Below are 16741 nucleotides of genomic sequence, written 5' to 3' on the forward strand. Positions count from 1 at the left end.
GTCAGATTGGAAAGGTGATTAGACCCCAAAGGCGAAAATGAGAGCAAAGAGTAAAAAAGTTGTGAAAATTAAAATTTAGAATTAATGTTAAGGTGAGAAAGAGAGACAGAGACAATGAGCAAGAGAGGGGGAAGAAAGAGATTTGGGGGGGAGAGAGAGAGAGAGAGAGAGAGAGAGAGAGAGAGAGAGAGAGAGAGAGAGAGAGAGAGAGAGAGAGAGAGAGAGAGAGAGAGAGAGAGAGAGAGAGAGAGAGAGAGAGAGAGAGAGAGAGAGAGAGAGAGAGAGAGAGGGAGAGAGAGAGACAGAGAGAGAGACGGAGAGAGACAGAGAGAGAGACAGAGAGAGAGAGTTCCTAATCATTAGATATAGAAAAGTGTAATGATTATCTCAGGATGTGGACAGTACCTTCAAAGGAAGTCCACAAATAGAAAATAGAAGCTAGACAAATGATGACTGTTGGTTGAATTGTAATGGTAACTGTTTTTCTTGTATATAATGGATGAGATGGCTGTGATAACCCTCATGACTGAAATTTTGCAGTTTTGTGATTCTATGGATAATACAGTTAAAATGAACTTGAAATAAAAAAAAATATTCAAAGTCAGATGGAGTTCATCACTTATCTCTAGGCCAAATAAAAGTATTCATTTTGTAAGAACAGACAGTAGTACAGAGAAGTATAATGATTATCGTAACATGAATTTAGTAATTTTTCTCATTGAAATATACAGAAAAATGGCAGAAACAAATTTCAGCACAGTGGTGGAATTCATTCTCCTGGGATTTTCTGATCTCCCCAGTCTCCAAGGGTTTCTCTTTGGGAGTTTCTTAATCATATACACAAGTATCCTGGTAGGAAATGGCCTTATCATTGTCATTACCAAAGTTACTGCTGCTCTACAAACCCCCATGTACTTTTTCCTCAGAAATTTTTCTTTCTTGGAAATTTGCTACACATCAGTAACTCTCCCGAGAATGCTGTCAGACCTTTGGACCCAGAAGAAAAATATTTCTCTACTAGCTTGTGGTGTACAACTGGCTATCCTCCTTAGTCTAGGAGGCTCTGAAAGCTTCTTCCTGGCTGTGATGGCCTATGATCGTTATGTGGCTATCTGTAAGCCACTCTACTATCCTGTCATCATGAACCACCAAAAATGTGTTCAGCTGGTTACTGGTGCCTGGGTAATTGGAATTCCAATTCAAATAGCACAAACATGGCAGTTATTCTCTCTGTCTTTCTGTGGGTCTAATAAACTCAATCATGTTTTCTGTGATATTCCCCCATTACTGAAACTGGCCTGTGGGGATACCTCTTTGAATGAGTTATCAGTCTATGCTGGTGCTACAATCTTTGTTACTGTTCCTTCACTGTTGATATTCTGGTCCTACTTCAAAATCATTACGACCATCCTGAAGCTCCCATCTGCCATGGGGAGACGCAAAGCCTTCTCCACTTGTTCCTCCCACCTGATAGTTGTGGGCTTATTCTATGGGTCTGGTTTTATTACATATTTGAGACCCAAGTCAAGCCACTCACCAGGAGTAGACAAAGTACTTGCCCTTTTCTATACTATTGTAACCCCACTCTTTAATCCTATGATATACAGCTTGAGAAACAAAGATGTCATTGTAGCAATAAAACAACTCGCACCTAAGTGGCTATAGCAGCAAGCTCCCCAGTGTCCCCAGGGTGGCTGCCACCACAGGTTCTTGGATCTGCTTTGTTAAAGGAAAGCAACTCAAAATGGGTTAACAAGCTTACTTTAATCAGTCAAATATGTATCACTTACCTAGTTCAGGGGAAAAAGGTCAGCACCCCGAACTTCAGAATATACAGACAGAATTATCAAGACAGAAACAGATCAAGTAGACAGATTTCCAAACTGTCCAACCATTATATCCATACCAAAAAATATCTGGGTTTCAAAGCCGGGGGACTCTTGACAACAGCTTCCCAGAGTTTCATCTGATCAAACCACAGAACATTTCTCAAAGTGAGCCCCAAAACAAAGCTACACATCAGGGCTTACATAGCCTTCTCCTGGCTCAGAGAATATAACAACCTTATTGACTCACTGGCCAATCAAAAAGTATCTACTGAAAAACAAGCCTCCTACCCCAGGCTCCAGGTGCACTTTAGCCTAGGGGCAGGGAAAATCTTAAAAATTTACATTCCCATTACAGCAGCTCAGTTAAGTGCATGGATTCTGTCTTCCTATGTTTTGGTCTCAGTTTTTATAAATTCTATGTTGTGCTCTCATTTCTCTTTAAAACAAATCTATTTCCATGAAGTATAACACATTTGTCATCTTCCTAACTTTCTGTTCATTTTCCTTCATATTATAAATATTTTTCATCATTATATTATAGATATGATCCCTTTTCATTTCTGTTGAATTCCTACTTTCTTTCAACTCTCAGCTTAAGTACAATGAAATCCTTCTTTACTCCTGTAATGGTAATGGGATTTGAAGATCTTCCATGCCCCTTGTATTGGCAAGCTAGCGGGTGGCCCTCGGTTTCAAGTTCATAATTGTGTCAAGTATTGAGACCAAGAACTTGTGAATTCTGCAGTGGGATGAATTGCTGACATGGCAGTAAGCATTGGGGCAGGGAAGTGATTTTGAGAACAGAACTGGTGGTGGCAGAACTTCTTCTGAGAGGCAGCCAGAATTTCTGCTGAGTACTTCTGTTGAGAACTGCCAGGAAGGAGCATTGCTGGGAGACGGAACTGCAGGGAGCAAGCAGCATGGAGGGTGAGCAGCTGTTGTGAGGAAAGGAGCATCTTTGCCTGAAGAAGCCTGTTTTGTTTTGAAGGCTGGGGAATGTTTGTGTTCACTGCATTAACTATGTGTACCAACTTCATGGTTACTGTAATGACTTTCGCTTTCTGGTTTTGGGACTCAGCTTTCTGATATGTGAATAAATGTGTTGGCTCTGTCTTCCATGTGGGGAGCCTGTTACATTTAATGATTCGCAACTACACCAGCATATTTATAGTCACTCTGGGAGTTGTGAATATTACATTGTGGTTCCAATTCCCCCAAATGTTAATGTCAAACATAAGTTTGCACATATTCCTTATGTACCTATTTATGTAAATGCTTTCTCTCCTTGGCTAGCCCATAAACAGCATGGACTGGTGCTATTTCACATTTATCTTTGTATCTGTGCCACATAATGCAACCCCAAGTGAACACTTATTCAATGATTATTAATTGATTATAATTTTTACTTTGCTGCTTTTAGTCATTCCAACAAAATTATATACATCATTCATAATAGCTCTTCCTCAACTTGGGATTATGGTGTCGACATGTATTTATTATGAAAGTATTATCAAGGACACATTTATAATAATTAGTGAAAAAATATAGAGATTAAAGGAGAAATGTTGCTTATCTGGAATAGCAGTTGGGCCCCTTTAGGTGAAATGTAAAGCAGGGAAAAATGAATCATCCATTATGTCTGGAAAGACAGTTTGGCTTTTTTTTTTTTTAATTAGGGGAAGAGAAATCACTGTCTTTCTCTTAAAAAAAGAAAAGTGTGTATGTGTGTGCATACATATATAAATATACATACACACTCAGGTATATACATACACATATGTGTGTGTATACACAATGTAATTTTGTATATCATATGCAATTTTACATCTATATATGTCTATAGAAAAAAATCTATCAATATAAAATATAACACATTTATATGTATCTTTATCTGTATCAATTAAACCTACTGCTATATTCTATCTATTCATTTCTATTTATGGATATGTTTATATATGTATGTATACATATATATTTATATGTGTATATATATATATATATACATATATATATATATATAGGGAGAGAGAGAGAGGGAGAGAGAGAGAGAGAGAGAGAGAGAGAGAGAGAGCGTTAGATCCAAATACATGTACAGATACTGATGATGTGCTGATATAGATATTAGTGATTTATAGAGATAGGTGGAATTTTTTGGTTTTTTGCAATTACAAGCAATGCTACAATAAAATACTTTCAAATACAACTATTTAAAAATGTTTAAGGGTATCTTTTCCAAAATGTTGTTATTGTGCACAATGCATGACATAGAGCAGATAGTAAATAAATGCTGCTGACTTGACGTGAAATGATTTTTATTGCAAGTTGACCTTTCTCTCCAAAATAATTCTACTAGCTTGTGATTCTCACAGCAGTGAATATGTCTGCATAGTTTAGCATTTTCTAACTAGCACTGAATTTAATTTTTCATTTTTTTTTGCCAATTTTATGAGTATCAAAAAGGGTAGAAAATATTTTAAAGCAATTATCAACACTTTGCATTTATTCTTTTCAAAACTGATTGTCCAAGTTGCATTTGATCATTTAGCTATGTAAAATCATTTAGAGGAAACCATGCTATATCTCCTTTTGACATTTTTATGTTTTATTACTTTTTAGACAGTTTAGAACAAAAGGTATGCTCCTTTAAGCAACAATCTATCATAATCAGCTTGTTGCTAATTATAAAATCTAAAACCATTACATGGTGAAAATCCCCCTTCATGTTGAAGTAACAGAAAGGAAAGATTTTTTTTTCTCTTTTTAATTTTTTTCCAATTAATTTTTAATTTTCAACATTCATTTTCACAAGATTTTGAGTTACAAATTTTTCTCCCTATCTTTCCCCTAACCCACCTTAAAATGGCTAGCCTACTAAATACCCCTTTCTCCAATCTATTTTCTCTTATATCCTCCCCTCTCCCCCATAACTTTCCAGTAAGGAAAGATGTATTTCTGTACCACGGTGCCTGTATATCTTATTTCCCAGTTGTATGTAAAAAAAACAAAAAAAAAACATTTGTTTTTAAAATACACATTTGTTTTTGGAACTTTGATTTCTAGATTTTTCCCTTCTTCCCTCCTCACCCACCCCTACTGGGAAGATAAGCAATTCATTATAGGTTGTACATGTGTACATTCAGAAAACCATTTCCATAGTAGGTATATTGTCAAACATTAACTATATTTCCCTCTATCCTATCCTACCCCCAACTTACTCTATTTTCTCCTTTGACCCTGTCCCTTTTCAAAAGTGCTTACTTCTAACTACCATCTCCCCCAATCTTCCCTCCCTTCTATCATCCCCCTTCTTATCTCCTTCCCCCCTATTTTCTTGTAGGTTAAGATATGTAATTGAGTGTGTATGTTATTCCCTCTTTATGCCAAATTCAATGAAAGTAAGGTTATCCCATTCCCTTTCACTTTCCTGCTCTTGCCCTCCATTGTAACAGTTTTCTCTTGCCTCTTTTATGTGCGATAATTTACCCTAATCTATCTCCTCCTTCCCCATTCTCCCGATATATTTCTCTCTCACCTTTTAATTTTATTTTTTAGATATCATCCCTTTATATTCAATTCGTCCTGTGCCCTCTATCTATGTATGCATGTACATACATATGCCCACACTCACAAATATATTTATACAAACCTACACTCTCCTACACATACATATATATGTGTGTTTGTGTATTTATGTGTGTGTATATACACACACACACATTATATATATGTATGTATGTATATATTCCCTTCAGCTGTCCTCATACTGAGAAAATGTTATGAGTTACAATTTTCATTTTTCCATGTAGGAATGTAAATAGTTCAACTTTAATTAGTTGATTTCTTTTCTGTATTTACCTTCTAATGCTTCTCTTGCTTCTTGTATTTGAAAGTCAAATTTTCTGTTCAGCTCTGTTTTTTTTTTCATTAAGAATGCTTGAAAATCCTCTATTTCACTGGATGACCATATTTTCCCCTGAAGCATTATGCTTAATTTTGCTGGGTAGGTGATTCTTTGTTTCAATCCTAGCTCCTTTGACCTTCGGGCTATCATATTCCAAGCCCTTTGATCCCTCAGTATAGAAGCTGCTATTTCTTGTGTTATCCTGATTGTATTTCCACAATACTCAAATTGTTTCTTCCTGACTGCTTGTAGTATTTTCGCCATGACCTGCAAACTCTGGAATTTGGCTAAAATATTCCTAGAAGTTTTCTTTTGGGGATTTTTTTACTATTAAAATAGTTTTTATTTATTCATTTTAAATAATTACATTATGATGGAGCCATACTGGCAATATAGCATTGATATCATTCAAAACAAGCCATTTTTTTCTTGTTTAACATCCTTGTGATCATTTAAGGAAAGATTTTTTTCCCTTTTTTTTCTTTTTTTTTTTTTTTTGAGGTCAATTGGGGTTAAGCAACTTGCCCAAGGTCACACAGCTAGTTTTTGTGTTGTGTCTGAGGCCGGATCTGAACTCAGGTCCTCCTGACTCCAGGGATGGTGCTCTATTCACTGTGCCACCTAGCCACCCCTAAGGAAGAATCTAATAAGGATTCCTTGGAACTTACAGAAGACTTCTCCAGGCAAACCCTTTATGTAATGTGAGCTCCCTGAAGGCAAGGACAGGTTTTTTTTTTTTGTTTTGTTTTGGTTTTGTTTTTTGTTTTTTGCTTTTTGGAGTGGGGAGGTAGTGCAATTGGAGTTAAGTGACTTGCCCTATGTCACCAGGCTAGTAAAGTTAAGTGTCTGAGGCCAGATTTGAACTCAGGTCCTCTTGACTAAAGGGTTGATGCTCTATTCACTGTGTCACCTTGCTGCCCCAAAAGTTTTTTTTTTAATTTTTGTACACCCCAAACTCATCTCATATATAGTAAAGTGCTTCACTAATGATAACTCATTAGTCAACTGATGGATTGGTTAATAGAAAACTATCAAATGCTTATTTAAGTAGAATATAATATCATTGAGAACAGAGATTGTTTGATTCTGTGCATTAGTAGGTTTAACCTAGTGTCTGACACATAATATGAGCATAATAATTGCATGCTGATTGAGTAATAATGATGTTGTGTTCCATTAGTGTAGCAGCAAGCACCCCAAGCGTCCTCAGGGTTGCTGCCACCACAGGTTCTTGGATCTGCTTTGTTAAAGGAAAGCAACTCAAAATGGGTTAACAAGCTTACTTTAATCGGTCAGACATATATCGTTTACCTTGTTCAGGGGAAAAAGGTCAGCACCCCGAACTTCAAAGTATACAGGCAGAATTATCAAGACAGAAACAGATCAAGTAGACAGATTTCCAAACTGTCCAACCATTACATCCATACCCAGTCAACATCTGGGTTTCAACATCTGGGGTTTTTCAAAGCCAGGGGGGCTCAGGACAACGGCTTCCCAGAATCCATATCAAATCACAGAACACTTCTCAAAGTGAGCCCCAAAACGAAGCCTCACATCAGGGCTTATGTAGCCTTCTCCTGGCTCAGAGAATGTAACAACCTTTTGGACCCACTGGCCAATCAAAAAGTATCTACTGAAAAACAAGCCTCCCACCCCAGGCTCCAGGTGCACTGTAGCCTAGGGGCAGGGAAGATCTTTAAAATTTACATTCCCATTACAATTAGCTCTCTTCCAATAGAACTTTATTGGTTGTGTCCTTTATAGTCTTAAGGAAAGTCATTAAGTTCCTGCCACCTGTCCCTTTCTCTTCATTATCTGATAATTTCTTCTCATTTTCATTGTTGTGTTTATTTGATGGATTTATTATATACTTGGTCACCATTTGAATGTGATAGTTCCTAAGGTCAACTAAAGCCTTTATACATTCTTTATGGACCTGCTTCAGATCAATATCATCACTGGAGATGACAAAATCTCTAACAGATGGGCTAGAGGTAACTGCCTCAAGAAAGTCCTTGTGAGATGATGGCATGTAGTCCCTCATTTCCTCAAGGAATTTAGCACTGATTTTCTCCTCTGCAGCATTATGTTGGCTCCCCAGCAGGGCATCAAAATCCTGCATGATGCTGCTTGGGCAGCACTTCCCCCGGAGAACATCTTGGGTGTGTCTCACACAGCAGGCCATTTGGCCACAGTGTGTTCTTCTTCTAGTCAGACAAGTAGATATGAAGAATACCAAAAAAAAGCACCAGCATTCACATCTTTGTGAAAAAGTTTGAACACTTCATTTGCCTCATTAACAGAAGAAGCCAAAATATGAGACTTTCTTTCAGGGACTCCGGGTCCTTACTTTTCATTGCTTCAAATATATCTAGAATTACCCTGATTGCAGAAGCAGATGCTTTTTCAACCAGTAAAGAAACTAGGAAGAATCCTTTCCCCACCAGGAGATGCAAATAGTGTCCATGTTTTCATAAGTCATGGGCCCAAAGGGATCCTTTTTCTTCCAGTTTGCCAAAACACAGTCTGCATACACCATTATTGGAGGCAAGCCAAGTTGCTTCAAAATTTCACAGAAATCGACAGCAATTTTTCTGGGCAGCACCTGCATAACATCTCTGTCTTGCCATTCATAGCCCACAGTGATAACTGCCAGTGCCAGATGTGCAAAGTACTGTTTTTTGAGTCCCTGGAATTGACCAATGTTAAATTCTGGCAGCTGTTCAACTTCACCCTGAAATTGTCCATTCTGAATCAGAAAGGGCAGATTTTTTGCAAGCCTCACCCAGACTTCATAGCAATCAGTCAGTTCCTTCTGCATGATCCGTGACCTCTCTTTAGTCCTCAGTTTCTTCATGAAAGAGATGAAGTAGAGGATCTCTGAAGTCCTTGCCATCTGGTAGCTCCTCAGCCTCCATGCTTCTTGCTTCCAGCAGATCATTTGGGATCTTTTGGATCATTTTGGATCATTTGGGATTGCAAGAGGCAATTGATGAATTATTTCAATTTCTATTTTGCCCTCTGGTTCTAGAATATCAGGACTATTTTGCTTAAAAATTTCTTGAAAGATGGTGTCTAGGCTCTTTTTTGATCATGGCTTTCAGGTAGTCCAATAATTTTTACATGATCTCTCCTGGATCTATTTTCCAGGTCAATGGTTTTTCCAATGAGATATTTGACATTGCCTTCTATTTTTTTCATTTGTTTGGATTTGTTTAATACTACTTTGATTTCTCATAAAGTCATTAGCTTCCATTTGTTCCAATATAATTTTGAAGGAATTATTCTCTTCAGAGTTTTTGAAATTCCTTTTCCATCTGGCAAATTTAGCTTTTTAAGGCATTTTCCCCTTCTTTGGCTTTTTGGGCCTATTTTGCCATTTGAGTTAGTCTATTTTTAAGGCCTTTTTCTTTTTAAGGTCTTTTTATTCAGTCAATGTGTTGACTTGCTTTTCTTCATTTTCTTGCATCATTCTCATTTCTCTTCCTAATTTTTCATCCTCTTCTTTTACTCGGTTTTCAAAATCTTTCTTGAGCTCCTCCATGGATTGTAACCAATTCATATTTTTCTTGGAAGCTTTTGAGGCAGGAGTTCTGACTTCATTGTCTTCCTCCCATTCCATGCTTTGATCCTTTTTGTCCCTGAAAAATGAATCTCTGGTAGGATTGTGTTTCCTCTGCTTGTTCATGTTGCCAGTCAATTGCTTGACTTTTGAACTCTTGGTCATGGTAGAACTCTGCTTTCAGGATAGAGAGAGCTTTGTTCCACATCAGAGCAGCTTTCACAGCTTCAGGAACAATTAGGAGAGTGTACCCTCTGTAGCCTCCACAATCTCTGGCACCTGGCCACACACCCCAGAACCTCCAGCAAAGATGGTGATACAGATCCAAAGAGGTCAAAGCAAGAGCAATTACCCTCTGAATGGTCACTTGGACCCCCTATGACCTGCAGGCCAGCAGCTCTGGAGGCAGCCATGCAGCAATAGCTGGGGCTGCCCTGCCTCTGCCACTTCTCGGCCTGGGGGGAGCACTCTCCTAACCCCTTCTTCCGGCAGAGTTCCCAAGTGACCTTTTATTTGCTATTGGGTATTTATGTGATGAGAAGTCTGGGAACCACCATAGCTGCTAGTGACTCACTCTCCCGAAGTCTGATCAGGCCTCTGCTGGTCAGAGCTGCTCTGGGACCAAAAGCCTAAGGCTCATTGCAGGACTGGGCTTGGCTCCCAGCTTGGTGCGATAGACCCTTCCTTTTGGCCTGCCAGGCTGCCTTCAGTGGGAGATTTGTTTCTCTGTCACTTTGTGGGTTCTTCATCTCTAATATTTATTTGGAGTCATTTTTCACATGTATTGGAAGAGGTGGAAGCTGGAGCCATGGGGAAGTCCTGTTTATATTCAGCCATCTTGGCTCCACCCCTAAACAGGAAAGATTTTGACTGATCTAAACAATAGGGTCATCATTCATTTATAAGGTGATAATTCATTGAATCTCAGCATTGGAGGTATCCCTGTTATACAACCTGTAGGTGAACAAAAATCATTCTCTAACATGACTATAAAGAGATAGACAGACAGACAGACAGATAGATATAGATGTAGATATATATATATATATACACGCACACACATATGTGTGTAAGCATGTAGAAAGAAACTATAGATATGAATGTGTTTTAAATATTGTACATACATACATCCACGTATATAGACACGCACAAATGTATGCGTGTATGTATATACGTATGTGACGCTCATTCTCTGGATAGAGAATCATCTCTTTTCGTGCGTCTTTTTTAGATAATTTGGGTATCCAGAACAGAAAGAATACCTTACTCTTTTTCATATTCACTGAACCATCATCTTAATCCAGATACGATTGGGACAATAATCCAGAAAGAAGACTTTCTGTGCTCAACTTTGTGAAGTGCAGCATAAGCAATTTATTCGCAGAATGAAAATTAAATGCTAAGCAATTAAAAAGACAGTGATTAGAAGAGAAAATAGTAACTTATCACTTATAGTAACACCTAATAATAATTTAATCCTTATCAGAATACAGTACTTTTTCTTTGTAGTTTATTTTTTTTAATTTATATCATTCATTTCCACAAGATTTTGAGTTGCCAATTTTCTCCCCATTTTTCCCCTATCCATCACCCCAAAATAGCAATCCCACTGAATATCTCCTCCCCCAATCTGCTTTCTCCCATATCTTCCCCCATTCCCCCTCTGACTTTCCAGTAGCGCATGGTATATCTCTATTCCGCAGTACCTGTATATCTTGTTTCCCAGTTACACATAAAACAATAATATATATTTTTTAAACATTTGATTTTAAATCTTTGAATTCCAGATTCTTTCCCTATCTCCCTTGTCACCAACCCTTACTGGGAAGATAAGCAATTCAATATAGGTTGTACATGTGTAGCTATGCAAAACATTTCCATAGTGGTTATATTGTGAAAGACTGACTATATTTACCTCCATTCCATACCACTCTCCCACTTGTTCTATTGTCTATTTTGATCCTGTCCTTTTACAAAAGTGGGTGCTTCCAACTTCTCTCTTCCCAGCCTGCCCTCCATTCCATTATCCCCCTTCTCATCCCCTTCCCCCTACTGTCCTGTAGGGTTAGATACCCTATTTAGTCTGTATGTCATTACCTCCCTAACCCAAATTCATTGAGAATAAGGTTGACTCATTCCTTTTTGCCTTCCTGTTCTTCCCCTCCATTGTAACAGTTTTCCCTTTCCTCTTCTATATGAGATAATTTACCTCAGTCTATTTCTCCCCATATTCTCTCATATTCTTCTCTCACCTCTTAATTTCACCTTTTAAGTATCATCCCTTCCTATTAAATTGGTCCTGCACCCTCTGTCTATGTATACCTGTACACATATATACACATATTCACATATATATTCATACACCCATATACCCTCCTATATAGACATATATATGTATGTATAAACACACACAGAAACACACACATATGTTTCTATTCTCTTCAACTACTCTCATACTGAGAAAAGTTTCATAAGTTACAATTATCATTTTTCCATGTAGGAATGTAAGTAGTTCAACTTTGATAAGTTCCTTATGATATCTTTTCCTTGTTTACCTTCTCATGCTTCTCTTGCTTCTTTTATCTGAATGTCAAATTTTCTTTTCACCTCTGTTTTTTTTCATCAAGATTTCTTGGAAGTCTTCTATTCCATTGAATGACCATATTTTCTCCTGAAACATGATACTCAGTTTTGCTGGGTAAGTGATTTTTGGCTTTAATCCCAGATCCTTTGACCTCTAGAATATCATATTCCAAGCCCTTCAATCCCTTAGTGTAGAAGCTGCCAGATTCTGTGTTATCCTGATTGTGTTTCCACAGTATTCAAATTTTTTTCTTGCTGGCTGCTTTTAATATTTTCTCCTTGATCTGGGAACTCTGGAACCTGGCTATAAATATTCGTAGGAGTTTTCTTTTTGGGAACTTTTTCAGGAGGTCGTTGGTGGATTCTTTCAACCTCTGTTTTGCCCTCTGGTTCTAAAACATCAGGGCAATTTTCCTTTAGAATTTCCTGAAGGATGATTTCTAGGCTCTTTTTTTGATCATGGCTTTCAAGTAATCCTATAAATTTTAAATTATCTCTCCTGGATCTGTTTTCCATGGCAGTGTTTTTTCCAATGAGATATATCATATTGCCTTCTATTTTTTCATTTGTTTGGATCTGTTTAATTGTATCTTGATTTCTCATAAAGTCACTAACTTCCATTTTACTACAATCCAATTCTGAAGGAATTATTCTCTTCAGTGACCTTTTAAGATTCTTTTCCCCCCTGGCAAATTTGGCTTTTTAAGGCATTCTGCTCCTCATTGCCTTTTTGAGCCTCTTTTGCCACCTGAGTTCATCTATTTTTTAAGGTGTTATTTTCTTCAGTTATGTTGTTGACTCTCATTTTATAATTTTCTTGCATCATTCTCATTTCTCTTCCCATTTTTTCCTCCAGTTCTCTTATTTGGTTTTAAAAATCCTTCCTAAGTTCCTCTATGGTCTATAAGCAGCTTATTCTTTTCTTGGAAGCTTCTGGTGTAGGAGTTCTTACTTTTCTCTCTTCCTTCTGTTCCATGCCCCTATCCTTTTTGTCCCCAAAAAAGGATTACAGAGTCAGACTGCTGTGCTTCCCTTGCTTCCCTCGTTTGCTCATGATGCCACTCAATTACCTGACTTCTTATTTTTTTGCCACAGTAGAACTCTGTTACCAGAGGGGGGAGCTTTTTCCCAATTGCTGGGGTTTTTGCAGCTGCTAGAGCTATAAGTTGGGTGCCTTCTTTGAAGCCTCCACACGCTCTGGCAAACTGGTCACACACCCCAGAACTTCCACTCTAGACAGCAATCCAGATCCAAGCAGGTTAAAGAAAGAGTGATTACCCCTCAGACTGGTAGCTTGGTCACCCTACAATCTGCAGGCCAGGAGGTCTGAAGCAGCCACATGTTGGCTGCTGCATGGTTGCAGCACCTCTGCCACTTTTCCCTCCAGGGAGTAAAGGCCGGACCACACTCCCAAACTCCCGGTTCCCAAAGTCCACAGTGCACTAATCTCTCACTTTGTCCTTAGCATCTATGGGTTGATAATTCTGGAAATTGTTACAGTTGATGGTGATTTGAAGTCCCTCCAGCCAGTGGCTGGTTGTGACCTTCCTGAGGCTAAAACCACACGGGCCTGGGCTTGGCTCCCAGAGCACTGTGCTGGCCGCTTTCTGCTGGCCTGCCAGGCTGTCCTCAGTGGAGGTTAGCTTCTTTGTGTCATTTTTTGGGTTCTTTAGCTCCAAAGTTTGTTCAGAGTCACCTTTTACATGAGTTGGAGGAGGTGGAAGCAGGAGCCATGTGGAAGTCCTGTTTCTATTCTGCTATCTTGACTTCACCCCCAGAATACAGTACTTGTTGCATTACATATGTTACAGTAAAATAGCCAAGGAGGATCTATGTATGACCTTCTTTTTCCCTCTCCCATGCCAACAATTTTGTCACGAACCCACTTATTACTACTCGTGAAACCAAAATTGCCCTAATCTTGCCTTTATCTAGAGCTCTTAGAGACATTACAAGACCTTTCATTGTTCAAAAGGTTAATATTAAAGGAAAGGGAACATAAACAGACAACGGAGCCCAAGACTTCTTGTGCAAACCCAAATGAGAGAGTTGAGCTCCTACAGAAGGGCAATTAACATTTGCTGCTCTTCAGTTATTTCAGCTGTGTTCAACTCTTCATGATCTCATTTGGGGTTTTCTTGGCAAAGATATTAGAACTGTTTGCCTTTTCTTTTCCAGCTCATTTTAAAGAAGAAGAACTGAGGCAAACAGGATTAAGTGTCTTCCTTAAGGTTAACATGGTTAGTAAGTGTCTGTGACTGAATTTGAACTCAGGAAGATGAGTGTTTCTGACTTCAGGTTTGTCACTCAATCCACTGTACCACCAAACCTTTCATATGGCAGTCATTTAGTAAATGCTTATTGATTTAGTGATTTTATGTGATTATCAGGTACCCTCTTGCTCATCTGGAGCAGGGAAAGACCATTCCTTCATCTTTTGTTATCTCAGAAAGTTACCACCATACAATCCACTAACAAGAAAACATCTTTCCTTCTTTCATCTATTGTACTCAGTGCCTTCAGCATTGCTGGTCCAATAATCATTTTTGGAGGTCAGATGGGTGGGGATAGCACTAAGTATTCAACCTAGCAATGAGTCCTTGTAACAACAATGCAATATTCACAATGCCTAAAGTAAATATAAATATGCTGATATGGTTATTAATCACAAAATATACCAGGCTCTCTACATGAGGGACAAAGCTAGAACATTTATTTAAATACCAGAAAAATCGAGCCTCAAAACCAGAAAGTCAAAGCCATTACAGTAGCTATGGAGTTGGCACACATAGTTAATGCAGTAAACACCCACATTTTCAAGCCTTCCAAACAGAACAGGCTAACTCAGGCAAAGGTCCTCCTGTCCTCATTCACAGCAACTGCGCTCAGTGTCCATGCAGCTTGCTTTCAGCATCTCCCTCACCCCAATTCCAGTACCTGGCAGTCCTCAGCAGGAGTACTTAGCAGAAATTCTAGCTGGCTCAAAAAAAGGAGATTGCAAGGCCTCTACTGCTGCTGCCGCTGCTGCTGCCACTGCACACTTCCAATCACAGGACTCATTCTAGCATGGCCCCAGCTTCCTCTTGCCCCATCCCTTCCTGCTATGTCAGCAAGTTCATCCCTTCTCCCTAGGACTTCCTCCTTAGCCAAAGACAATAATGATGTTTCACAATAATAATAAAAACAAAATATGATTTGCATAACACTTTAAGATCTGCAAAGCATACTCTTGTAAAACTATGTGTTGTATGTTCTCTTACAATCCCTAATAGCAAACTGAGGCAGAATCAGGGTTCAGTGAATTATTTTCCCAGAGTCATTCCATTAATAAGTGTCTCAGGCAGGATTTTGGTTCATCGGATCTTCTTGGCTCCAATTCAGTGTTCTATCTTTTATATCCCACTGCTCTTTATCCAACTGTGTCTAACAGATTCCCCACTCCAACACACACACAGACACAATCATTGTCTTCTGAAAGTTATTTGATTTTTGAATATTCAATAAAGTATTTGAATTACTCATTATAATTAAAACTCAATTTACCCTTGAGGATTCTCCATCCATTACAAACTTCTTCCATGTTATATCAATAATTGCAACAATGATGATGCAGATATGAAGTATATGTGTATGTACATACATATATATATATACATACATACATATATACAGATATGTAGGTTATAATACACAGAGGTTAAGATTTACAGAGAACTTTACAAATAATATCTATAAAGCAAAAGTGGGAAAAGTTGTAAAAATACCATGGAAGTTGTTTGGTGGAAGAAACAAGAATGTGGTTGAGTTGTAGGGGGAAATAAAATGATATACTGAGTCTCAGAAATGAAAAGTCAGAGAGGACAAATGAGACAGTAATAACCCTACAGTATCAATGCAGAGAAAGCTGTATGCCTATCACCTTTTCTATTCTTGCGAGTAATAGGAAAAGGAATGACAAACAAGAATTTCCTTTAGAAGCAGTTAGATGGATGAGTGGATTAGTCATGGGACTGGAGTGAGGAATTCAAATCTAATCTCAGATATATTAGTTCTATGACCGAGGGCAAGTCACTTAATCACTTTCTTCCTCACTTAACTCATTTGTAAAATGGGAATATTTATGGTACTTACATTGTAGAGTTGTTGTGTTACTTATTATGTGAGAGTCTGTGGATCCCAGGATAGAAATGAAACAACTGTCTACAAGGTAATAACAGAAACTTATTGATGAGAAAACAAAACAAAATATGTATACAGATACTTCAATGTTAAATAGAAATAAAGCAATTACAAGGAAATTTTTAGGGCTGGAGAAAGGCAATATCAAATTGAAGAATCATAAAGGGTCTCATGAAGAGAGTGGCTCCTGAGCAGAGACCTGAAAGGACCTATTGCTTCAAAGAAGTCAAAACTCTTCTACGGAATGAGAATTAGAGGAATAAGTGTAGGAGAGACTTTTAAGTAGATAGAACATCAAGTTGAACATTTTAGACCTATGAATTCCATTTGAATGATGTTGTTTTCAAGATCAGAATTTTCTTCATCTCAGAATCATTTTACTTTTAGGATTAGGAACATCAACATTCTGCTTTCTGATTTAAAATCATGAATATTCCTATTCACACTATTACTGCTCTCAACACAGAAAGTAGTTTACATATAGTAATCTTATAATCTTTTAAAAAATAAATCCAGGTAGGTTAATGTTATTCTGTTTCTCTATTCTGTTCTCAATTTTAAAAATACTTATTCTCGGGGCGGCCAGGTAGCACAGCAAGTAAGAGCACCGGCTCCAGTGTTGAAAAGACCTGGAAATCGAATCCCGGGCTCAGACACTTAGCACCCACCCAGAAACACCAGGCCGTG

General features: G+C 38.1%; 1 protein-coding gene and 1 pseudogene across 1 annotated transcript; one reads left to right on the top strand and one right to left on the bottom strand.

The window, feature by feature from the left end:
* The first annotated feature begins 723 nt into the window (after positions 1–723).
* On the top strand, positions 724–1833 carry LOC138163542 (olfactory receptor 10AG1-like). Its single transcript, XM_069090992.1, has one exon. It carries the CDS (start codon positions 736–738, stop codon positions 1663–1665), a length of 930 nt encoding a protein of 309 aa, XP_068947093.1. The 5' UTR covers positions 724–735; the 3' UTR covers positions 1666–1833.
* A 4531-nt stretch (positions 1834–6364) lies between these two features.
* Positions 6365–8626, bottom strand: LOC138163343 (indoleamine 2,3-dioxygenase 1 pseudogene; annotated as a pseudogene).
* Positions 8627–16741: the final 8115 nt, after the last annotated feature.

The sequence above is a fragment of the Petaurus breviceps genome, unplaced genomic scaffold (assembly GCF_028583685.1).
Source record: "Petaurus breviceps papuanus isolate PSGF00001 unplaced genomic scaffold, PetGlider_PUasm1.0 188, whole genome shotgun sequence".
NCBI lineage: Eukaryota > Metazoa > Chordata > Mammalia > Diprotodontia > Petauridae > Petaurus > Petaurus breviceps.

Excerpts from the sequence above, each read along its gene's own strand:
- LOC138163542 (XM_069090992.1), top strand. The coding sequence starts at position 736 with ATGGCAGAAACAAATTTCAGCACAGTGGTGGAATTCATTCTCCTGGGA.